Source organism: Paralichthys olivaceus, chromosome 4, assembly GCF_024713975.1.
Source record: "Paralichthys olivaceus isolate ysfri-2021 chromosome 4, ASM2471397v2, whole genome shotgun sequence".
Taxonomy (NCBI): Eukaryota; Metazoa; Chordata; class Actinopteri; order Pleuronectiformes; family Paralichthyidae; genus Paralichthys; species Paralichthys olivaceus.
This window is the reverse complement of record NC_091096.1, coordinates 8,808,684-8,832,064: the sequence shown is the minus strand read 5'-3', so window position 1 is coordinate 8,832,064 and position 23,381 is coordinate 8,808,684. Positions and strand designations below refer to the sequence as shown.

At 41.0% G+C, this 23,381-nt stretch overlaps 3 protein-coding genes and 1 long non-coding RNA gene across 9 annotated transcripts; 1 reads left to right on the top strand and 3 right to left on the bottom strand.

Moving 5' to 3' along the window:
* Nucleotides 1-333: 333 nt before the first annotated feature.
* Nucleotides 334-5,809, bottom strand: gkap1 (G kinase anchoring protein 1). Of its 4 annotated transcripts, none has more exons than XM_069523578.1 (11): nucleotides 5,552-5,809; nucleotides 4,330-4,488; nucleotides 3,890-3,967; nucleotides 3,134-3,269; nucleotides 2,982-3,010; nucleotides 2,689-2,850; nucleotides 2,386-2,472; nucleotides 1,755-1,818; nucleotides 1,535-1,605; nucleotides 1,367-1,444; nucleotides 334-813 (listed from the first exon to the last, which is right to left on the bottom strand). In XM_069523578.1, the coding sequence occupies exons 1-11, from the start codon at nucleotides 5,807-5,809 to the stop codon at nucleotides 772-774; spliced, it is 1,164 nt and encodes a 387-aa protein (XP_069379679.1). In that variant the 3' UTR covers nucleotides 334-771. The 4 variants fall into 4 exon arrangements, with proteins under 4 accessions (XP_069379679.1, XP_069379681.1, XP_069379680.1 ...); XM_069523580.1 differs by having other exon boundaries at nucleotides 2,689-2,757; XM_069523579.1 differs by lacking the exon at nucleotides 3,890-3,967.
* Nucleotides 5,810-6,951: 1,142 nt separating this feature from the next.
* Nucleotides 6,952-15,801, bottom strand: LOC109639805 (kinesin-like protein KIF27). 3 transcript variants are annotated; one of them, XM_069523572.1, is made up of 15 exons: nucleotides 15,423-15,799; nucleotides 14,332-14,532; nucleotides 13,005-13,981; nucleotides 12,134-12,298; nucleotides 11,843-12,019; nucleotides 11,475-11,701; nucleotides 10,843-10,907; nucleotides 10,586-10,723; nucleotides 10,050-10,264; nucleotides 9,702-9,761; nucleotides 9,327-9,497; nucleotides 9,043-9,234; nucleotides 8,697-8,912; nucleotides 7,983-8,181; nucleotides 6,952-7,724 (listed from the first exon to the last, which is right to left on the bottom strand). In XM_069523572.1, exons 1-15 carry the CDS (start codon nucleotides 15,718-15,720, stop codon nucleotides 7,321-7,323), a joined length of 3,705 nt encoding a protein of 1,234 aa, XP_069379673.1. In that variant the 5' UTR covers nucleotides 15,721-15,799; the 3' UTR covers nucleotides 6,952-7,320. The 3 variants fall into 3 exon arrangements, with proteins under 3 accessions (XP_069379673.1, XP_069379674.1, XP_069379675.1); XM_069523573.1 differs by having other exon boundaries at nucleotides 12,155-12,298; XM_069523574.1 differs by lacking the exon at nucleotides 9,702-9,761 and having other exon boundaries at nucleotides 15,423-15,801.
* On the top strand, nucleotides 9,152-14,310 carry LOC138407472 (uncharacterized). Its single transcript, XR_011240876.1, has 2 exons — nucleotides 9,152-9,287; nucleotides 9,375-14,310. It is a non-coding gene; the product is annotated as an uncharacterized lncRNA (long non-coding RNA).
* A 659-nt stretch (nucleotides 15,802-16,460) lies between the features above and the next one.
* On the bottom strand, nucleotides 16,461-23,222 carry qng1 (Q-nucleotide N-glycosylase 1). Its single transcript, XM_069523582.1, has 7 exons — nucleotides 23,114-23,222; nucleotides 21,568-21,755; nucleotides 20,815-20,965; nucleotides 18,812-18,924; nucleotides 18,072-18,215; nucleotides 17,093-17,288; nucleotides 16,461-17,018 (listed from the first exon to the last, which is right to left on the bottom strand). The coding sequence occupies exons 2-7, from the start codon at nucleotides 21,751-21,753 to the stop codon at nucleotides 16,789-16,791; spliced, it is 1,020 nt and encodes a 339-aa protein (XP_069379683.1). The 5' UTR covers nucleotides 21,754-21,755; nucleotides 23,114-23,222; the 3' UTR covers nucleotides 16,461-16,788.
* Nucleotides 23,223-23,381: the final 159 nt, after the last annotated feature.

The window sequence follows — 23,381 nt, the reverse complement described above, 5'->3', positions numbered from 1 at the left end:
AAATATTATGGTGACGTGTTACTGCTGACAATTGACAGATCTTTACACAGATCTAGTTATCTCATTATCACATTTTAAGAAATAGTAACGTACAAATAATTCTGCAATTCTTAAGACAATTTATTTAACCTAAAAACAACTCACTACAAATGGCTCATATTTTAAATCTGAAAAATAGGTTAATAGTCTGAATTGGGTTTTTATCAGTTTGATCATAAATTCTTGCTTTTATTGTTTAGAAGAAGTACAGTTTGGTTTTGCACTGTTGCATTTTGGGCACACTTTTCAAAGATCTTTACATTCAAAACAAAATATGAAGAAAAAACAGGATGATTTTTTTTTCACTGGAAAAGTATTTTATTTACTTAACAGTGAGAAAAAAAAATAAAAACATAAACTTCCCATCTGTCATGTTGGCATTGAAACCCGAACAAAGGTCAGGCACACAGCTTTCAACAATACTCGATGTAGTGGCAGTCTCACGCCTGCAGAGGGCAGCGCTGTGGGTGCAAAGCCACCATTTCAACACAACCTTTAAAAACTTAAGTCACTTTTAAAAGTTTCTTTAATTCTTGTTCAGCTGCGTTATACATCCTGGAGTGTGTGTGCGTAAATAAGGGGGCATGCATTATATGCTGACACAGAGTTCAAGCTAAAAAAAAAAAAACAACCAACAAAATTTAGTACAGAACTCTTATCATGACAGCAATGTTTTTCTTCATTTCTTCATCTGTTTGATTTTATTATTCAGATCTTTTCCATTTGGAGCCTTCATAGATCCATTTCTGAACCCTTTCTCCCCTTTTTGTTTCCCTGTCAACCACAGAGAAGGAGAAAGAAAAGAATTACTTTAAAGTATGACAAGTGTGTGCTTTTTATATTCGGCACTCATGATGTTTAAAAGGCAAATGCACTGCAACTACCATGTTGGAGCATTGTTGTCTAGAGTCAACAGAAAGCAACTGTGCAACAGACAAACAAAAACCTGGTCTGAAATGGCACTGAATGAAAACTGTGATTTTAAGGCCAATTTGTAAAGATGGTAATATGCACCCATATAGGCAGGTGCACAGTGGGCATATAGTCTGCTTGTTTCACACACACACACAATCTGAACACGAGATGGTTCTGTGATTTACATACTTATAAATAACCCTTTTGAATTATGCACCTGGTGCAGCAACTTTTGATTCCACAATTAATCAGCAAAAGTAAATATGGACTCATCTTAAAGGCTGATGAACCATGGGTTTAGATTATTAACAGAGAGCCCTGATTCTCCCTGAATATGGGAACATTTAATTTCCGCACACACGACTGAAGAAACCAAGAAAATTAGACACTAAGTAATTCCTTGTGCTCTCACCTGATGTTTTGGTTGTTCTGACTGCAGACCTTTGATTTTAGATCTTTCTTGCTCAAGGGCACCGTGCAGTAATGTTACCTAAAGATAACAATTATTAAAATTCACATAAATGTGCAAATATCTGACTGAGACATATTCCTCTCTTCATTTTATCTCACGATAACACACCTGTGATGACAGTTCTTCTTTTATGTGTAGTAGCTCTTCTACCTGTAGAAGGATTTCTGCTTTATCTTTCACTGAGGGAGAGTGATTAGAAACATCATTAAAAGAAAAGTCAGTCAGACCACATTCATTATTCAATGAGAAAGAACAGAAGAGGAAAGAGACAGAGAAGGAAGGAAGGGAGGGAGGAAGGTAGGAAGCTATCTAGTGACATTCAACTCACTCTCTCCCTGCTGGAGCATTTTAAGCAGCTGGGAATTTCTTGCTTTCACCTCTTTGTATTTCACCTGCAGAGTTTGAGAAGGAGAAAACATTTTTTTCTGTTGCTTTTAAAGAGTTTTTTTTTTGCCACAACAGAAATGCAAAGAGAAGATTTTATTATACTCTCACTGAAAGGCCTGCGCTTGCACTCAAATATACCCTGCTTGTGCTTAGATTTCCTGCTCTCCAGCTAAAACGCTAGTCTTTGTGGTCACGCTGCTTCTGTTCGCATGGAACATCTGAGGCCGGAATTTCTTCTTCTGCTCTCAGATTTTTTCTTCTGCCGCTCCATTTTGACCAGCAGCCAACTCTGAATCATGACAGATCCTGCATAATGCAGCTTTGAAACAAGTGTCGTATGTACTGCAATGTAGCTTTCTGTTGAAATTATCTGGTCTATTTTTATCTTTCATTTTAAAAATATGAGGCATTGTAAAAAATGGAGCAGCCGCAGGGAGCTTGTTAGTTTGAGAGCTGCAGGCTACAGTCTCATACTCCACTGAACAAAAGAGCATCAATTTACCAAACACTATAGGTGAAGTTCTAACTTGCCAAAGAAATTACAGAATGAGTAACTGCTCATGACTGCTGACCTCCCACTGTGAGATTGTCTTTTTTAGCTTATCGATTTCCTGGTCTTTCTTCTCCAGGTCGTACTTCAGCTGCTCTGCCCGGGGGTCCTGACAGGAATGACGGGGAGAAAAAGAGCAAATCGAGACAATTTTATACAGATTTTTTAATTTTCCACTAACAACGGCAGAGTAAAGAAAAACAAACTATACTTGAATGATTTTGCATTTATTCAAATGCTGGGAAAAAATGCACACAGACATTTTAAGACAGTTAAGTGTTACCTTAAAAAACAAACAAACAGTATTTATTGTCTGTCCACTCACCGGTTCGTGTTCTGTGGACGTGTTGACTTCTTGTCCCGGACTGGTAGCGTATTGCTCGCGTCTTTTTTCCTGTTGGATAATGCGACTGACGTCATCTTCCAGCTTATTAAAAAATCTCTCATCCTGCCCGTTTCCAAGAGCCAGGTTAGCTGCTTTGGCGTCCTGGATGGGAATGTGGTCAGTGTTTCAAGTTGTGTGCCATATCACTTACAATATTCAACCCAGAATAAAACCTGTACATATTTATTTATAGATAGTTGCTTTATAGATATAGAGTACATATTTTTGCTCACCTCTTTCTCTTGTTTCTTACTTGGATGTTCTGCAAAGAGACAAAATAAACTGATATAACTATTATCTAATACACGTAAGACTGAGCTACAAACTGCAGCACACAAGCTCCTAGTTTCACAGCTTTTGAGAGTGATGAATAGGTTTCTCTCACCTACACTGCCTTCAGCCTGGAAGTCCTGCAGAGAAACTGTCTTTTTCTCTTTTGCCTGCTGATTCTTCTTTTTGTCCTTCTTTCCTCCGCTCTCTTTCCCTCCCCGGGACTTTGGCGAGGACGTGTTTGTGTTGTCCTGCAGAATGAAAGCACATCGATGGACTTCAGTTAAGTACAGGTTTTTAATTATATCACTTTTGTAAATGCCGTTGTAAATGATTTTTTGTCTTGCACTGTCGTACAATTTGCCTTGATGTGCACACATTTAGTTTCCCTCGTATGGAAAGATAGTTCCCTGATAGTTTCTCGAATAGCTCTGACCTTACTGATAAGTTAGATAGTTCACCGTCTGTCTCATGGATAGCTTTGACCTTACTGAAAAGGTGGACAGCCATAACAAACAGCCAGCCTCTGTGTCTGTCTCAGTGGGACAGAGGTAGTTGAGATCTACAGAGTATGTCTGTGCCATGTGAGGACATTTTGACTTTAAATACACCCTGTAGAAGACAGCCTTCAGTACAGGGTAGTATTACACAGTGTGAACTTGCTTAACTCTTCTCTCCTCAATGCTTTGAGTGTCAATAAACTGCTTCTGCTTAAGACTTGCGAGATTCCCGATCGTTCTTCCTGGAGCTTACTAGATTTTTTCCATTACGATTGGACTTCAGAAACAGGATCTCGACAAAGCAAGACTTGGTCAGTGCATATTTAAAGCTCTTCTTTGCTTTTATAAGTGTGTGTATGCAAGCAAGGTACCTGTTTCTGTTGTTCATACTCCAGTTTACTGAGAATCAAAGCCTTTTCCAAGTCTGCCTCATAAAGTTCACTGGTTATCTGAGAGAGAATAAGAACAAACACTTGAGGAAGATCTGCCCGGAATGCAGTTATATCCAAGAAAGAGAAAATAATGAATTTCATGAATCTGCTTGTTTCTATTGCCTGTAACAAACTCAGCCTTAATCCATCCAGTAAAGAACAGGAGAAAGAAAGAAGAGAGAAGTTTAGTAAATGGATCTAAAATCAATACATTTGTTCGAAGAATATCCTGCTCCTGGCTCATACTGCTGCACACACTCCTCTACTGCTGATGTCTGAGCTCTACTCAAAAGAGTTGCTTCTAAAAGGCCTTGTCAGTGGTTCTGTGGTTATCCTGACTAACTCAAAAATGTATGACGGGAGTAGTAGTTTTGTCTTACCTGCTCATCCCTTTGCTTCCACTGCTGCCATCCCCCTGAGGGTATACTGTGGTCGCCTGATTCAGTGGTGAGAAGCTCGCTGGCTATTCCTGACAGTGTCACACAGGGAGGCGGGGCACAGGACTTTTGAGGAATCTTCTTGAACGCCAGATTACGTAACTGAATGACAGAAAGATAAGATTTAATATGATGTTGTTGCTCTGTTATGAACTACTATTGTGTTCAGTTGATAGCTTTTGAAGCTGTCTGCATTTGTGTGTATAAACAGTAGCAGTGTTAGACCCTTCATCAGGTGTTGCAATATGAATGTCAGCATCTAGACTGCCAAAATAAAGTAAATAAAGAAATTAGTGGTGACACAGGTATCATGTTTTCGTCAATGCTGATCAAAGCCACAGCCGATAAAACTACTGCAGAGTAATTTTTTTTTTCTCATGTAAATCTATACATACTCGGTGTTTATTTTTATTTCTTTTAGCCTTACTTGATTTTTATATTGCTATGTTTATACCTGCTTTTGCTCTTTCACCTCTTTCTCGGGGGCTCTGCGACATTTAAATTTTCCCTACAGGGATTAATAAAGTACTTCTGATCTGAGTGATTAGAGTGAATTACCATTTTGTCCATTCTCAGATAAAAGCCAGATGTTAGTGGGGTTTTTACAAGTAAAAAGGGGGCCGCAGTTTATTTTCAGTTTGGGAGCAACTTACACTGATTTTCAGTGCTTATTATTGATTTTCAGACCAACAGTCTGAAACTCATTTCAATCACAATGTAAAATTAATGTAAGAAAATCCTTGCATGCTGAAACTATAATATTTGGTCCCACTGAATTATCTGACTGGTGCAAAAGCAAACAGTTACTTATTCAAACAGTTCAACAGTTACTTCAGTTAAAATCTGAGTATTATGGGTATTTTGGCTTTGGTTCTTCATTAATTTAAGTTTATTTCAAGAGAAGATTTCATGGACATGTCTTATCCAGGAGAACTAATCCTGATCTTACATTTGTGTTTTGTACTGACCAGCTGAGGAACCAAACAAAACAAGTGTAATGCTGTGTTGCCTCCACCAGCCTCTGCAGTTTCATTTCAAGTAAAGTGAAACAACAGGAACCAAATCCTTCTTCATGTCTGTCACACACTGACGTCATGCAGGATGCGGTGACACAGCACAGACACACTAATGGAGCTGAGGTCCATCAGATGCTTTGGTCACTCACCTCGTTTGCTTCACTCTGCTGCTGCTCCTTCCTCTTCTTCTTCTTGTCTTTCTTCTTGTCGTTGCCTTGAGCCGCTTTCCCCCCGGCAGCTCCTGCCTTCCCTTGTCGGGGCTTCCCGGAGGAGTCCCGTCCGCTTTTAGTGCTGGTGGTGTTGGTCTTCCCCGGCTCGGAGGTGTCGGAGTCCGAATCTGAGTCTATCTGGAGCAGGGCGAAACGGGAGGCCGTGGTGGGGACGGTGATCATAGCAGACGATGCCATAGCTGAAGAGGAAACTGGTGATAGAAGATGAGAAATCAGTGGAGATGAGTTGTACAACATCAAGTTAGCTTCTCGGTGCCACCTCTTTTCAATGTGGCGTCAACAGCTTCATTCAGATCAGCGGATTGTGAAGAAAACAAAAGACACATGGTGTCGATAAGTGAATCAAGTGTTGTGAAGAGGACGGGATGCTAACAGTGTAGTGACAGACGCAGCTAGCATCGTGAGTTAACCTAGCTAACTATGAAAGGGGGCTTAGCCGGTTGTGTTAGCTTCTAAACAAGTACAAAAGTAGACATGGCTGCCGGTCAAAAACACAAACACGAGCTCACATTAGTATCCTGTGTCTGACACACGCGCCGGTTTGTTTTTAAAATGCAGTTACTCACATTAAAGTTGCTGAAGAATACTTTCACCTGTTCGTGACGGAACTGTCGTTAAACCGATGCTTTGCTGCCAGCGACGGTTTGACTACGGGAGCCCGGAGCTGCCAAAAAGGACCACAAAAAAAAAAGGGTTCGGGTTCTGATTGGTGGAACCAGATTTGATTGACAGAAGGTCGCCCAATCAGAGTGTGTGTAGAATCTACCCTCCTCCAAGTATTCAGTCTTTTAAACCCATTATACTGTAAAAACAACTTTGAACCCCACTTTTAACGTGCATTTGATTCACTTTTTGAAAATGAAAGCACGACGAATTATTTGTCGGTGTTTTATGTTTGCTTTGAATTCTAACATGCAAATCAAATGTATGCGTAAAATACACTTACATTGTAGACAACGTAGAAATGTGATTATTCTCAGGCAAGATCCGCAATGTATTATGTAGGATTTCTAAACAGGGTTTTGTGCACATTAATTGGCATCTGAGCTCAAGATGTCCCTGAATAGAATATAGTGAATCTAAAAATACCTGTAAACATTTTGATAATAAATAACTTCCTGTTGTTCAAAAGTAAAAATACAAAGATTGTGACTCTCTACACTATATGAAAAGACTCTGCTGTTTATACTTGAACAAATTGAAAGCTGCACATTTGCTGCTTAATACAGATGGGTGGTTTATTGCAGTGGTTTCTAAGCAAGGGGCTGGGACACTAGGTAAATCATTCATGTGGAATGAGAAGAGTTCTGCAACACACATTGGTGTAATATATTTTACTGCAATAGAGCCACACATACAAGAAATAATACAAGCATACAGTGTAGCACAGACAGTAAGAATCAAGTGCATAAGAAACATTTCTGTTGTAGTGCAGTAAACATATTGGATTAGCGGCCGTTTTAAGTGCTAATCAGTGCTTTTGATTAAAGGTGGAAAACATAGACATTCTCCTCATGGGGCTCTATTTAACAACATGTGGAACAAGTTTTCCCTGAAAGTATTGTTAACAAACAGTGGTTGTAAAGGCGGTGTAATCAGTCCAGTCAGTGGCGTTGCTGATAACTGTAAGGTCAGCAGTTTTATGACTAGTTTTATGACTAGTAGTTTTATGACTACAGACACGGTTATCAGAAGGTTGTAGTGTTGTCTGCAGGTCTGGCCTTTTCTAAGGAGTCCTCCAGTATTGTCTCCACAGCAGGCTGTCGCCTTCTTGTGGCAGAACCAGATATCTGCAGGTCAGCTGGGAATATCTGTCTCACATCCCGACGATTCAAACGAACTGGTATCATCTCCAACCTTTCCCCACATTCACTCTGCCCCAGAGGCTGTGTGCGTCTTTGTCCGTGGTTGTCCTCAGGCAATTTGTGCTCAGGTTTTTGTGAAGGCCGATTGTCCAGATGTGGGCCCCCACTGAAAAGCTCTTTGACCTTCTTTTTGAGATTAAGAGACAAGCTTTTGTAGTAAAACAGTTCTTTCTCCACCTGCTGCAGTCTGTCATGGAGAGCCTGTTGTGTCACTCCTAAATTATCCTCTACGCACGCACGCACACACACACGCACACACACACACACACACACACACACACACACACACACACACACACACACACACACACACACACACACACACACACACACACACACACACACACACAGAGAGAGAGAGAGAGAAAAAACAAACAGCAATATTCATGAAACATTTCTTCACAAATATCATGGCAAATTAACTTATATGGCAGCATTCAGCCACAGAGCAATTCAAAGTGCTTTACTGTGGTATATTTCCTCACTTTGAAGTTCCTGCAGGAGTAGCTGGATGTGTTTCTGGTTATCTTTGTGCAGCTGTATGATCCTACGATCTGCATCCAGGGCCAGATGCTGCATGGCGGTCTCAATCTCCCTCAGTTTCCCCTTTTGTTCTGCAGCATGAAGCTCCAGCTCTCTACAACGTTTATGCAAATGAAGCTCTGTCTCACGGAGACCAACAACCTGAGGAGGATGATAACAGTGGGAGAGAGCGAGATAACGCAGCAGAGGAACACATTATTACACAGTGTAATTACATAGATACTGGCTGAACCCTTTTGACACCTGCAGAGGTGGGATGGGAGAATATCATGAAGATACTGTTCAAATAAACCTATTGGTGAGAGGTTGATAAAATTATATCAGAAGAAAGATGGAGGGCAGAGAGGGGAGCATTAGGGAGGCAGAGCAGTGTAATTGATTTAGCATTAAAAAATAGTTCTGTATTTCTGACTCCTCTTTTACTCACATCATATCACCTGGAGAGAAAATCAATGGTATGTAAATTACAGAGTGTTGGTATTTAGCTGGAATATATATATATATATATATATATATATACTGTATATATAAAGTATTCAGTTTTCATCGGACCAGAGTAGAATACATTTTCTGCAAATTAAAAGACACGTTTTTAGCAAGGCACAGACACCTGGCACACATGGGATTTACTTTTAAATATTAAGCTTTTATTTTACCTTGTTGAAATATTTGACGAGCAGCTCCGCAGCCTCGGGCATTGAGAGCTCCTTCAGCTTCCTGATGACATCACAGAGCTGTGCAGGTTCAGTGCTTTGTGACTGATACGACGAGGACAGTTTCTTCTGTTTGTCCAGGATGAAGTGGTTTTTAAACTCCAGTGCTACATCCAGAGCTTCAGAAGCTTCCTCCAGCTGGAGCAGGGAATGGCTCTCCTATATAACGACACACCAAAAATCAAAGTGCACACTGATATTTAGTTGAGCTTTAATTAACCAAAACTTGTGAAATCACATATCAGTCAGGTTACTTTAATACATCAAATATGTTTTCTTTGTTTCTGACCGTCACAGTTAGGCCTCTGTTTCCCATCAGCTGTGCCTCCAGAGTGTCTTTTCTCATTTGAAGCATGTCTCTCTCCTCCTCCAGTTCCTCTGTGGTGACTCCTGCAGGCATTCTTGTATTGCCACTGCTCTGCAAGTTCTCCTCCAAAGACTCCAACTGCACCGACACACGCAGCAGGTCCTGACTCAGAGCCTGAAAAAAGATGAATAAAAACTTCCAGATACCAACGAAGGATAAACAGACATGTAGGTGAATTATGTAAAAAAACCTTCACACATACTGACCTTACTGGCGCGCAGCATCTTGAGCTCCAGTTTTTTTTTCTGTTGCAGACAGGCCTCTCTGCGCTGGATCACCTCCTCTCTCTTCCTCTGCTCCTCTTCCAGCTCCTGCAGCTCTGCCCTATTCTGAAGCACCAGCTCCTCCTGCTGCTCCCACCAACTGCTGCCATGTGTCTACAGTGAGGACGAGGACGTATGGAGGAGTGTGAGGAGGTGTATAAAGAGCCAAAAGAGGGTAAAGGAGAAGGACGTTGACACAAAAATGTAGAAACTAGAACAAGTGACACGGTGAGGAGAGTTTGTACACACATTTCTGGAGTGAAAAACAAACACATTTTACTTTAAAAATGTATTCTGCTTCTATATCAAACAGTTTACCTTTTTGTTTGACCCTTCCCAGTGATTGGTGCAAACACTCAGATCTCCTTTTGTCTGCTCCTGTTAACAAAAAACAATATTAGGATTTTGTTGTTTTTTTTATTTGTGACATTAAACCTAAACGTCAATCTCTTTCAGTGTGGATCAATCATTAACTCTCCAGAATATTAACTACCTTAACTGGCTGGTGAATAGATACTACAGTGATCACATACACAAAAGCAAATTTTTTTCCCATCAACTAAAAAAGTTTGTATCAACCAAACTGGCATTTAGCTTTACACAAGACGTTTCCTGTTGCATCACCTAGACAACATGTTTGATGTTCCTAAAATTTGTGCAACTAACCCCACTTTGTCCAGGCTCTGTGTTGTTGTTAGCCGTCTGTCTCTGCTGTCTGAGGCTGGCCTGAAGCTGTTCTCTCTGCAGTCTCATGTGTTGCAGGCTGTGATACACCTGTGATCGAACCTGCCGGCTCTGCATGGAAGGTTTTACCAATATGCCGGCTTCTCTGCCATCTTGACTCTGTCTGACACGTCTGTCTGCTGCTTGGATCTCTTTGTCTGTCAGGACAAAAAATCACACATGTATATAGAAGATGCAAATAAATACACTGCCAGAGGTATGAAGCTATTTTGTTTTGATTCACTGGTGTTGTGCTGTTGTTGCATGGAGCTTCAGTTAAAAAAAACAAGATGAGTAGGTAGTTTGCCTCATATGCATTTTTTCTTTTTCCTTCCTCAGTGAGACCCTGGTTGACAGGAACAAGACTTGCAGCTTCACTGTTATTCCATACTTTTCGGAATGCTCTGATGCACACTTGAAGGCTTCTAGTGCTAGAAAATTTACAGACACAGGAATATACAGTAATGACATCACCACACCCGTTTTGTCCAGCTCTTTGATGAGCTCCACTCCCATGTCCATGGTGAATGACAGATCTTGGATCCTTCTCTGAGTTACACTGACTCTCAGTCTTCTCTTCCTCACATGGCTTAGTTTGGCAAGGTCTCCCTCAGTCCCTGTGAAGAAATAGTAACTTATTCTAAAAAGCGAAACCGCTTCTTGGATATAAAATTCTAATTTACAGGACAAAGAAACAAAACATTGTGAAATAAAGTCAGATACAGTTTAAGTGTACCTGTGACTTGCTGAGACTGTTGCACTAATGGATTTTTGTTGGTCCATGTTTGGTTTAAAGAACGCCTTGAGAAACAGAAAGAAAAAGCAGACTTTCTGAATCAAAGATTATTGATATCTATGGACTTTTTCTATTTCTGTAGCACACAGCGTGCAGCACAACACCTGCAGTACACAAGGAAACAGGGTCATAGGGAAAATAATGTTACACCTTAAAAACGTACTTTACATCCTAGCATTGCTTATCCTGTCAGTGTTTCTACTACTTAAGCATTTTAAGTTCAGTGTTCGTGTGATTGTTGAGTGGTTAACTGAGGTGCAGCAGCTAAAGTGACATGGACGATGTTGACCTTGTCTGAACAGGCAAGTGACTGACAGCACAAAACAATGTCATCCATGACACCAAGATGATGCCACTGCAGTACCGCCAACACCCCACCCCCAGAGTGCTTACGCTCATTGCTTTATAGAGCAAGAGCAAGTGAAAAACAAAAGTGTTATCTCACCGTTTCATTCAACATGAATTTGGTAATTAAGTACTTGTTTTTTTATTGCACAACTTTCATAGAATCTTGTAATCACTGGTGTGTTCACACAGAAAGAACCAGACTTCTTGTTTTATGCAACACTCACCGAAATGCCATTTTGCCCCCAAAGTCGTCCTCTTCCCAGTCCTCCTCCTCCTCCCCCTCCCCCTCCTTCTCCTCTGTCTCTTGAACGCTGTCTTTGCTCTCTGTCTGTTTAATGAATGGACAGCGCACCTCTTCCTTTTCATCAAGCTTAGCCAGGAGGAGATGTCCACGCACCTTAAAGGCGGCCATCACCCTCTCCAGCGAATTCGCTGTGGAACTGGTGTGAATCTACAACAATACATGCATTCAGTCAGAAACATGCACAACAGAGCCATGAGCAACAGAGTGTGTGGCTGCACACGTGGTAACCCTGAATGTCAATATGCACAAACATCTACACACACAAAACAACAGAGCAGCTAAACCTACCATTCTGGGTGACTGGGGTCCACAGCTGTGTCTCATCAGAGGGACGGAATGGGGCCTCTTGTCTGAGTTCCCAGAAGCCACTGCTTCCACTGCTGCCCCAGAGATTGTAACTTGAGAGGTCATGATGTTGCTGCGAAGGCCATTGATGAGAATCTGCTGATCCACGAGGTGTTCAATCTGAAAGCATTCATACACACATGCATTTAACCATTGTCATTAATTCTAGGACACTTTGGAACTTTTATTTGCAGTTAGCCTTCGATGATGAATGCAGTGTCCTTCTCTACTCACCAGGTGAATCAGACTTCTCACCTGTAAACGATTACGTTCCTTTTCTTCCTCCAGGGCTTGCAGGTAGGTTTTACTCTTGTGAAGAAGTTTCTCAAAATCTTTTTGTACCTGTCTCAGTTCTGCATCTTTCTGCTCCAGTAGCTGCTCTGCTATGTTGAGAGCTTCCTAAAGGTAAGAGAGTAAAATAGGACTTATTTTTTACCTTGATTAATGGATATAATTGATTGTAGCCCACTTTAATTTTAAGTCAGTATTGCTTCTTTGGCCATATATCTTACGGATGTACTGTTTGTTCACATGATCTCATCAACATGGGCTCTCAGGGATTAAAAGATATATAACTTTAACTTGACATAATGAAAAGCACAGTGGCTGTATTCTGTTCAGATGGGCTTGAAATCCAGCATAGGTAGTAGTAGGGCCCTGATTAGGGTGAGACGTCTAAATGGGACACAGACGTTACTCATGTTATCAGTTACACCAGCGCTTTAAACCATCTAGAAAACCCTGGTTTCCTACACAGAGAAGTATTTCCATAATACAACTCTGTGACTGGCACTTCTTTTAAATGATATACGATTGGCAATTTAACCGATAAATGAAAAAGATTGATAAACAATATGCACCCAGTCTGTTTTAATTATTCTCAAGCATATTGAACAAAATGACTTGAGCAGAGTACAGTATATGAAAAAACAAAACTATGCTATTTAAATAGAGCCCAATGTGTTATAAAATCTGTTTAGTTGGAACAAAAAAAAATATTCATTCCCTGCAACTTTTTCCTAAATATTATATGGACCAGCTCTCATTAGTTGTTATATAAAAAAACATTAGTGCACTAATGTCCGTGTGACTTTTATATAATTACCTGGGGTCCATGGAGATCTTGTCTGAGCTGTAATATTGTGACATGGTCTGCCTCGTCTCCATCCCCCTCTGAATCTCTAACCTCATCATCGATGGGATGTGCCTTAGCAACAACTGCCAGTCTGTCCTGCCAATCCTGCAGCTGCCCCCTGAATGAGTGGCTCAGAAACGGACCGGAGAGGTCTGCAAGCAGAGCTGCAGCTTCCTGTGTTAGGAGGTGGTACGGGTTCATCTTCTGATCTCGCTCAGATAACCTCATCTGGCTTGACTTTCTGATGCTCTTCTCCTCAGCAGCTCTTCCATCTGTCCTCTGCATCTCAATCTCTCGCTCCTTCTCCTTCAGCAGCTCTCCCAGTGTACGAACTTCATACTCCAGCTCCCCTCGTCGAACCTCGCCAGGGTCCCAGGTTGTAGGACATAATTTAACCTCAGTGCGAGTAGGTGTGGCTGTCAGACAGTTGCGGATGTGACGAGCCTTGGATGCAAACTGCAAAACACCCACAGTCTCAGCTATATTGTGGTGAGAGGGGCTCACACATGCCACCATCACTGTTTGGGCAGTGCCTCCCAGTGAATCCTGGAGGAGACGGGTGATCTTGGCATCACGGTACGGTATGTGTGTGCTGTTGCAGTTGTTCCGAGCACGGTTATACAGGGCACGGATAACGTTGCCCAGTGCGAGCAGGCCCGTGTTGATATGAGCAGACTCTTTGAGCAGTGAGCCCTCGTTGCCTGTTTTTCCAGCACGCTCTGAGCCCGCCAGGTCGACCAGACAGAGTTTGGAGAAGCAGGAAGTCTTCAAGGAGGGATTGTTGATGTGGCTACATTGGACGATTTGAAGGGTGAGGATGGTGTGAGAGCGACTGGAGTGCTCATTCATACCTGTGGTTTTGATGTGGCGCAGAGCATTACCAGTCTCTAGAACAGTGAGTAGCTCCTCTGCTGAGGTGACGACTACTTCTTTGGCTCCTACCACCACTGAAAACACATAGAACCACACAGTGATTATTCTGAATGCTTTTACACATTAATTTCCCCCAAGTCGAACATAGTGTCTACACTTGTTATAAGAAATCCTCAAAAGTCATTTTCGAAAAACAAATACAAAAGCTACAATACGTTGGTCTATGATTTACAAATAAATTTTAAATTTGTGTCTTGCATGTCCAGCCAACCTTATGGAAGTTCAGTGATCGTCTTCTGAAGTGAGGCATTTTGTGAGGCCTGAAAATATATTTCCTATGTCCCATGAGCTTGTTCCCTCACATGCAAACATGGAAAAATAAATTCATATTTGTTCACAATTATCAGAAAGATGTTTGCATTACCTGTGTTTCCCTTGTTGTTCTCCCTGATATGAAGCTCTTTGTGAGTGTTAGGACTCTCCAGCAAGTCTCGCAACTCCTCCAGGTACAGCTCCAAATATGAGATGCGCACTGTGGCCTCCACTCCATCATTGTTCTCCTTCTTCTCCCCCAACAACGAGAACACATTCTCGGCCACACGGTCAATGACTCCCCCTTCCTCATCTGAGAGAGGTTTTAGACAGAAGAGACACACTAATAAAGTACACGTTGCAAAGACCAGACTGAAAATTTTAAATCTCACCTGTGACTTTAAGTTGAATTTTTAACACCACACAGAATAAAAATTATAATTTGTTTTAAAGTTATAATACAAAAGGTATGAAATCTAAACAAAAACCAACAGGGGCAAAACAAAAAGACAAAAACAAATATATACTATAATTTTCTGTTTAAGAAATTTCCACTATCACTCCAACAGCAACTCTAATTAAATAGTGATTAAACGTAGTATGGATAAGAAGTCAATTGTATGGTTGGTATGGATAACCACTTAAAATAACTAATTACATTAATTTAAGGTCAGAGGAAGAAAGAAAACTAATAATTCAAATAAATGTGTACACATTTCACATGATCTCATGAGACAAAACATGACCAGGTTGGCTGGTGAGATTCGTTGACTTCTTCTCCAGCTGATTCTCAGAGGGGAAAGTGAGCTTGGTTGACTCCAGGGATCTTGGAGCAGACCTTGGCAGTGCTATCCAGACTGTTTTTAAAGGATAGTCCATTGAACCAACCGATAAAAGAAAAATTTGCAATAAAAGTCACTTAAAATGACAGTCAGTGACATTGAAAGAGTTCAGCTCCCTCATCAGATGGATTCTCTGTTGTCCCCATTTGACGATAGACTCAAACTTAAAGGGATAGTTCACCCCAAAATGAAAATGTAGTCATTATCTACTCACCACGGTGGAGGGGTGGGTGAAGTGTGAGAGTCCACAAAACACTTTTAGAGTTTCAGAGGTAAATAACTGCCTGTTCTCACGATGGCTGCAGCAGTAACTAGGACACTGAGTCTAAAGGAGGCTGAGGAGCTTCTCAGTGAAACTTACCCAGCTTCCTTCCTCCGAACGTGTACGTCTTCCCTGAGCCGGTCTGTCCGTAGAAGAACACGGTGGCGTTGTGGCCCCGGAGCACGGACTCGACCAGCGGCTGGACGCAGGAGTCGTACACCTCATCCTGGGTGGCCGTGGGTCCGAACGCGTGGTCGAAGGAGAAGAGTCGGTCGGAGCCGACTATGACCTGATCGCAGCCCGGTACTATCTGCACACATACCCGGTGGTCGTGGAGGAGTTCTCGGGAAAGCAGCGGCCGGACACGCAGAGCCACCCGGACACACACCTCGCTCATGACGGTGAGGTGAAGCCACGGGGGTGGGGGGGCGGGGGGCGGACGGTAAAGTGTGATAATGGAGTTTTATCAGAAAGACGCTGATCGACGAGTTGTCAACAAGTGTTTGTCGGTTGCCAAGGAAACCGCCGCCGCCACAGTGGACGAGAGCAGAGGAGGCGTTCAAGAGCGTCAGAGAAGGAGGAACTAGTGGTCCGTGAATGCAACAGCGCCCTCTTCTGAAAGGGCTTAAGTATTGTGTTACAAACTGTCTTCCTCTAATCAGTATTGTAAAAAAAAAAAAACAACTCTTATTTTCCTGATGTCCTCAGTTACACATGGCATCTATTGCACTTCTGTCCGTATATATATTATATATCAGTTGAAATCCACCTGATGTCAAGTTGCATATTACTGATATATTCATTGTAGATGTATCTTCCTCCCCACCTGTCCAAATGCTGGATGTTTCCATATGATTTGGATAATTCAAAAAAAATATTTAATTACAACTTTTAAGATTTTGTACAGATTTAGTACAAATAATGTATTTCTTCTTAACATTCAAAGTATTTCTGTGTGACAATTCCAAACAACTATAATCAAGGGACAATTTTACAAGATTTAGTATGATCTGGTAAATGTATAAAATATATGATATAATTCTTGAATGTTTGTTTCTTGCTTTAGGTGGACAATGCAGAAATATGATCCACAGAAATTTAGCTTTTATTGCAACACTTGAACAGTAAAAAAGCATATTTAATCAAAATGTTTTATTTTCAGTGTTGGTTGAAATAACAGCAGATGTACAGTATGCGTACTGATCTCACTTGCTAGAAAATGTTCCATCTCATTAACAGTAAACATTTTAATTGACTGTAAATGGGCAACGGTGCTACAACCCACACAGACAAACAAGCTACATTAAAGCTTCCCACCTGTTTTCATTACAGATTGAGAGAAGCCCATTAGTATGTATATCTGGCACAGGAACATGCTTGGCTTTATCCCAGGGAGAGGCACCAGTGCCAAGGCTAAACACTGAGGAAGTGGAGCGTCCTGTATGAGCGGCTGCCAGACAGCTCATCAGTAGTAAATACAGCGTGTGTGGTGTATTGGAATGTGGGCCATCTCTTTATGATGCTGTTTAGCGTAAGGCCAGAGGTAGAAGTCTATGATTGCGGAGTTGATGTTACATGTCTGTCCGTCTCGCTCCTGCACCAGTTTGCAAAGTCGATCTTTGATCAGCTCCACGGACCAAATCGAACAACCCCGGATCTCTACCTCCCTCCTGTCCCCTGAACACAGCAGCTCACCTGTAAGAAAAGCCAGAGTGATTATATCGTACTATTTAATAAGTATCTTCACAAACACTCCTTTTCTGTCTCACCTTTCTTCAGCATCTGCATCAGCGTGTCAGAGTAGCGTAGCACTCCAAGGTAGACGAGAGCCTGCGGGACCCTGTAGTCTGCAAACATGGTGAGCCAGTCCATGCTGATGATGTCTCCTTCTCCTCTGGCCTCCATCACACCCCAGAAATCGGCCACCAGGATCTGGGCTCGCTTGTACAGTGAGATTCTCTTGCCCTACAACACACAAGGCAATAAGTATCATACCTCTGTTTATTTGTTCTTAAATCATTGTTGTTTATAACCAGGCAGATGTGCTTACACAAAGATAATATATCTGTAACAATGTGTGAGCTCATATTATAATTATCTCCTTCACTGACTGTATTAAGCATAGAAATATTGCCATATTGTCTTTGGCCAGGAGGTGGAACTCTAACATCAACATATATCATCTCCAAATCCATATGTTTATCTCAGATCACATACACTTCCTTTCCATCTATTTGCTGTTCGGCTTGTATGTTTTTGCAAGATTCCACAAAAACAACAAAACGAATTTCCATGAAACTTGGTGGAAGGATGTGGGATGGGTCAGGGAGGCGCACATTGAATTTTGGTGCAGATCCGGATCAGAAGGCAGATCCAGGGTTATTTTTTTACTTTCATTAACATTGTGGGATAGGCTGTTTTTTAACCTTGATTTCAGTGTTAAGTGTTACAATGGTACAGTACATTTATTAAATGTGTAAAATAAAATTATAAAGTCATCAAAGAAAATGTTTCCAAATGCACTCGGCCATATATAGCACATACGATGAATGTTTCAATAATTCAGTGTCTTGTCTGTGACGTGGTTATCACAAGTCAACAAGACCAAAAGTTCTGAAAACATGAATATGATATCTGCATTAAATTTGCATTTTTGCAAGATAATTTCTCTGGCAAATATTTTTTTCTGCACATTCACAAACATTACACGTTCCACAAGTGTGCATGAAAATGCAATATGACTCTGACCTCATATGTAGCTTCGTCCTTGTAGGAAGGAATCTTCTGCACTATGAGCTCCACCATCTTGCGGGCGTCGTTCCCGGCTTTGCTGATAAAACTGCGGAAACTTCCGCCATGTTCCAGCAACACGAGGCCGCCTTCCGTCAGCACCTGGTTAGACACAGTCAGTTCACATTTGACAACAATTAAGAGAAGGAGAGTAAGATTCTCATTTACGCTTGTTGAGGTAACTGTGTAATATCATCTCTGTAAAATCTGTCCAAAAACATGAGCAAATCTGAAATGAAATAATTTAATCTGGGATGAACATAAAAATCCATGTGTACACAGCTGCCACATGAATACAACAGGACATGAGACAATACAATCTCAGACACTTAACTTACCATGCAGGAATTTGACAGTGCGTTAGTTTTCTATTCAATGTACCAACTATTTTCATTCTATTGATTAGAGAGATGAGATGATGCATCCTGTTTTTCTCACCACATCTGTTTTTCTCTCGGCTGAAAATAACTGCTTTAGTTTTGTGCAGTAAATTAAAGAGACAGCTGTGCATTCAGAGCAGTCACATGTTGTTTTTGTGCCATTTTAAATGGAGTGCAGAAAAAGCAAAGCACGACGTGAGACATCATCTTCATCACGGCGCTGAAGATGAAACAAACTGTGATACCAGAGAAAGATAACTGATGTGTATCATTACATCCCCAGTTTCCCTGGTGGTTATGGGAAATTATGGTGATAACCTTGTGGCGGGCCTGCAGCATCGGCATGGGCGTGTCATTGTCTGATCGAAGGATGTGTCCGAGCTCCTCCACGCTCATCTGGGAGAAGTACTTTGGATCGGTGATGGGTAAACCTGCAGAGGGAGGACAAGAGAACCCCATGGGTGGATTTATCTTTGGACAGGAACTAGTGGAGAGGAAGCTGCTAAATTATGAAGTTATAGTGTGCTATAATAACATATAACTCCACAATAACCATTTCTCACAAAAGACATAATTTGTTCTGATCTCCAGATCCCCCTCCCCTGTAGCAAAGCAACCTGTGCTATTCTGGGAGAGTCGCTTGTAATTACAAAGGCCACAGCTACCACACAGTGAGAGCCCTGTTCCATATGAGACATAATTGATTCATATCCGGAGTCATTCACGCTCATTATGACTGATGCACGCAGAGCTGCAAGCGATTTCCAAGCAGTCCAAGTTCAAGTAAAGGGCGTGTGCACAACAAGTGGCTACAGCAGCGCGAAACAACAGCTCAGAGGAAAAAACATCAGATGAGGTTTGAGTATACATCTTTTTTTCCTCCAGAGACAAAGCTTCTGACATAGAGGATAAACCACCCTGTGAAAAAAGGTAAAGATGTCGTGTTTCACTGTGAGAGAATGGCCCTGCCTTTTCTTCATCACTCTGACATCTCTATCACCCAGCATGTTTGTTTATTCACTGAGGAAGCTGCTTTCTAGTCTGTGAAGTTTTCATGAAAAGTTGCTCCACAAATGTTAGTAGCAGCTAAGATGGATCACCTCAACCCTGACCCTCTGCTCTGCCACATGTGCCGAATAAACCAAATTACTATAAATAGAATGATGTGCGTTATTCATAGCCTGGTCAGACAGGTCGCCTCATCCCTTCAAAACTACACATTGTGTGAAAATGTCTTAATTCTCTCAATGCAAAGCATTTTGAGATCGAAACATCAATATAACAGATGTTCACACAAAACTGGTTCAAGCCAAAGACAAACAAAAATCCTTAAATTTGTACAATGCGTCTGTAACTTCCTTTTTTTGATGTTTTTTAAATTTTATTCTGCCTCTAGTGTTTCCTCATTAGAATTGGAGGAGCCTCTTGGATGGATGGGGGCGTCTTCAAGTGGTGCGGGCAGCTCCTTATGGGCACTTGTACAAGTCCTCAACATTGGTGGGATAGTGTTTCCTCAGCTCCTCAGTTTCTGTTTTTACTGATTGTGTCTTTGTGTGCTTTATTAATCCCTTGCTTGTTTGTAGTTTGGTGGGGGGGTTGTTTTTATGTGAAGAACTTTGTGTTACATTTTGTCTTTCTGAAACATGCTTTATTACTAAAATCTGATCAAATGATTCAGTATCTCTTGGACCTCCCTGACTTTTGGTTGTTAAATTAGCTGCTTTCAGACATTCACTGAACTCCAGCTCCGGACATTTTCCTGAACTTTTCCCACTGGCCCTCAAATGAAATGTCCAGACAATGTCAGAGTGAGCCCATGTGAGAATGAATCAGAACAATGTCTGAAAAGTATGTGTTTCTAACATGTGACAGACGCAAAAGTAAATACGGGATTCTAGAGCTTTTGGCGATTGGAACTGACGAACTGACAAAAACATGATTCCAGCAGTGGAACCTATGTCATGTCCTGCCTCCTGCATGATCTACCCAGCTGCCCTCCCTTTCCTGAATGTTTTGGATATTTTCCTGTTGTGAACGTGCCTGACCTGGACAATCTCCTGGTGTTCCTATATGTAAAAGCCAAACTCCAGAAAATGTCCGAACCCAAGCTTCTGGAGTTCATGTCTGAAAAACAGATATTTTCAAAAGAGACGGAGGCTACGACTGTAATCAAAAGGTTTGAAGAACACTAACCTGTGTCTGGTCTGTTAAGGAGTTAACCTGAAAGAATTTCAACTGTGACTTCACATTTGTCTAAGAACAAACTAAATTCTGGGTGTCCTCACATCCCTCATCCAGTGAGGTGTTCCACACGCTCTCACCTTCTTCCATGGCTCTGGTGATGGCAGCACAAAGTGTCATGTAGCCTCTGTACGTGGTCCCTTTATAAGTCACCTCACACTGCTGAGTTTCTTCATCTGGCCAGAAGGAGAAGTTCATGGTGTCGACAACAAACACCCAGTTCAAGGCCTGAAGAGTTCCAACACAAAGGTTATTAAGTGAGAGACATGAAGACTAATGTGTAAAAAGACACAATACATGTACTTTCATGCAATTGACTTTAATGCAATGGTTCCTCTGCTTTGTTTTGTGAAATTGATTAATCTGCTTGTTTTTTTAAAGATCATAAATCAGTGAAAAATGGCACAATGTCGTTAAGCCACATGTGACCCCTTCATATCTCTGGCCAGCTTTCTAAACCTGAATATACATTCATAAGATGTATATAAATTTATATATAAATATAAATGATGAATCGACTGACTTGTATGATCTACTTTTAAATGTCAAAAGAAACAATCATATGGCTACAAGCGAGACATTAACTACCAGAAACCAACTGAAGTTTCTTTTGCTTGTGTGTTTCTTGCATTCTTTGTCGTCCCTCTCCATGTCTGAGTCTGAAGGTTTATCACATACCGACACCCACTCCACTGAACATCAGTGAATTACTGTTTCTGAATCCTTTTCATTGAACACACACGTACATTTATAATTTGTTTTTCACTTATTATGTATGAAGTGAAAACTTATCGAGCACTCTGGGAGGCTGCAGTTGTTGAGAAACTCCCCTGGTCAGAAGATGGTGCCGGGGCCAGTGGATTCGCCTTTTTCCAGCCACTGGCAGTCAGACTGTCGCTGTGTCTGAGAGAGTAGAGCATCTCAGCCGCCTTCTGCACTCCCTCCTCCTCCACAAACACATCCTGACTCCGCTCTGCTATGAACCGGCCAGACTCACGAGGAAGAAGAGGCGTTTCCATTACTGAGTGGAGCAAAGGAATCATGTACTGCAACTTAGCATAGATCTGTTTGTACTTATAATCCACCAAATGTCAGGAGGGAAACTCTTAAAAACTAATGAGGGAATAAAAGTACTCAGAACTTTACCTCAGCCGAATAGTAAAATGTGTTTCATATTAATGCATCATTAATAAAATACATACTTTTAATGAAATACATTTTTAATTAATAATAATCGTGTTTTATTTATATAGCACTTTTTAAGCTTAAAGGTCCATTGTGTAAGATTTAGGTGACAGGGATCTATTGGCACAAATTGAATATAAAATAATCCTCATGATGTTTTTACCTGTTTATTTCAGAAAGATTGTAAGGAATGTTGTTTTCTTTACTACTCAGAATGAGCCCTTTATATTTAAATACTTTATATTTGCATCAAGGGGTCCTCTATAGAGGTCCTCTATGTTTTTAACTGCAGTCCAGACTGGACAAACTAAACACCTTTTGGTTTTTTTTGACAACTGAATACTACCACAGGTTCTCTATCATGTTTGGAAGAGGAGGGTGAAGAGAGGGATATTCAGCTGCAGCATGCAATTTCACCACTAGATATCACTAAATTCTACACACTGAACCTTTAAGCCTTTCGTGCTTCCAAAACAAAAGAGAGTGAAATTAAAAACAAAACCCTTCTTGTAGGACGTACAAATTCTGGAACATGACAGTATATAATCGACAGCACTTTGAATCACCCATACATCAATAAATAATGTAAATGTAAAATATAGTTATAAATAAAATAAAGTAAAACAAAGTGTTGTTGAATTAAAGATAATACTTCATATTATCATGTGTATCTCATGTACTGTAGTGGTATAAAATTACTTAGAATCTCATATAAATACAAAGCAATGAAACAAATACTTTTCACAATAAATGAAACACAACAACATAGTAAGATACAAGAATAGTGTCATCTAATAACAGACTGTACGTGAAATAAATGAACTGAACGCTTCGTCCATCACTGTCTCATGTCTTTACTCTATCACACTGATTTTACGACACTGAACGACACATGCTCTCTCTCTTCATGTGATCAGTCACGTGATTTGCTCTACATGTTCGGTTTTTGATTATTGATCTTGACCTGAGAGGATCAGTGTCTGTGGGTCAATGAGAAGCTCGATCACATCACACGTTTCATTTTTCAATGTGAACGATCAAAGTTCACCAACAGCAGAACCTCGACACCACAACACAAACCACTGCATCAGCTTCAACACTGTGACTCCACAAACCAGGGCTTGACTCTACAACTTCCTGTTCAGCGACACATTGTTGATTTCATTTTAAATGTCATGATCTGATAGAACTTACCAGAGAGCAAAGTCTCGAGCTGCTTCGTGTTTCTACTACCTGGGTTCCAGCTGTCGACCAATCAGAGTCTCCGCTGTGTAAACGTCACGGGGCGATTGGCCAATCAGAGGAAGCCAAGGGAGGAAACCAGAAGAACCATTTCCGTTTTGAATAATAATAATGTTACATGAGTTCTGAACCAGAATGAATTGGTTTTGCAGTTTATAAATAAATCCTGTGTTAATTTACCTTCTACAGGGAAACTGTAAACTTTTCATTATTTCCTAAA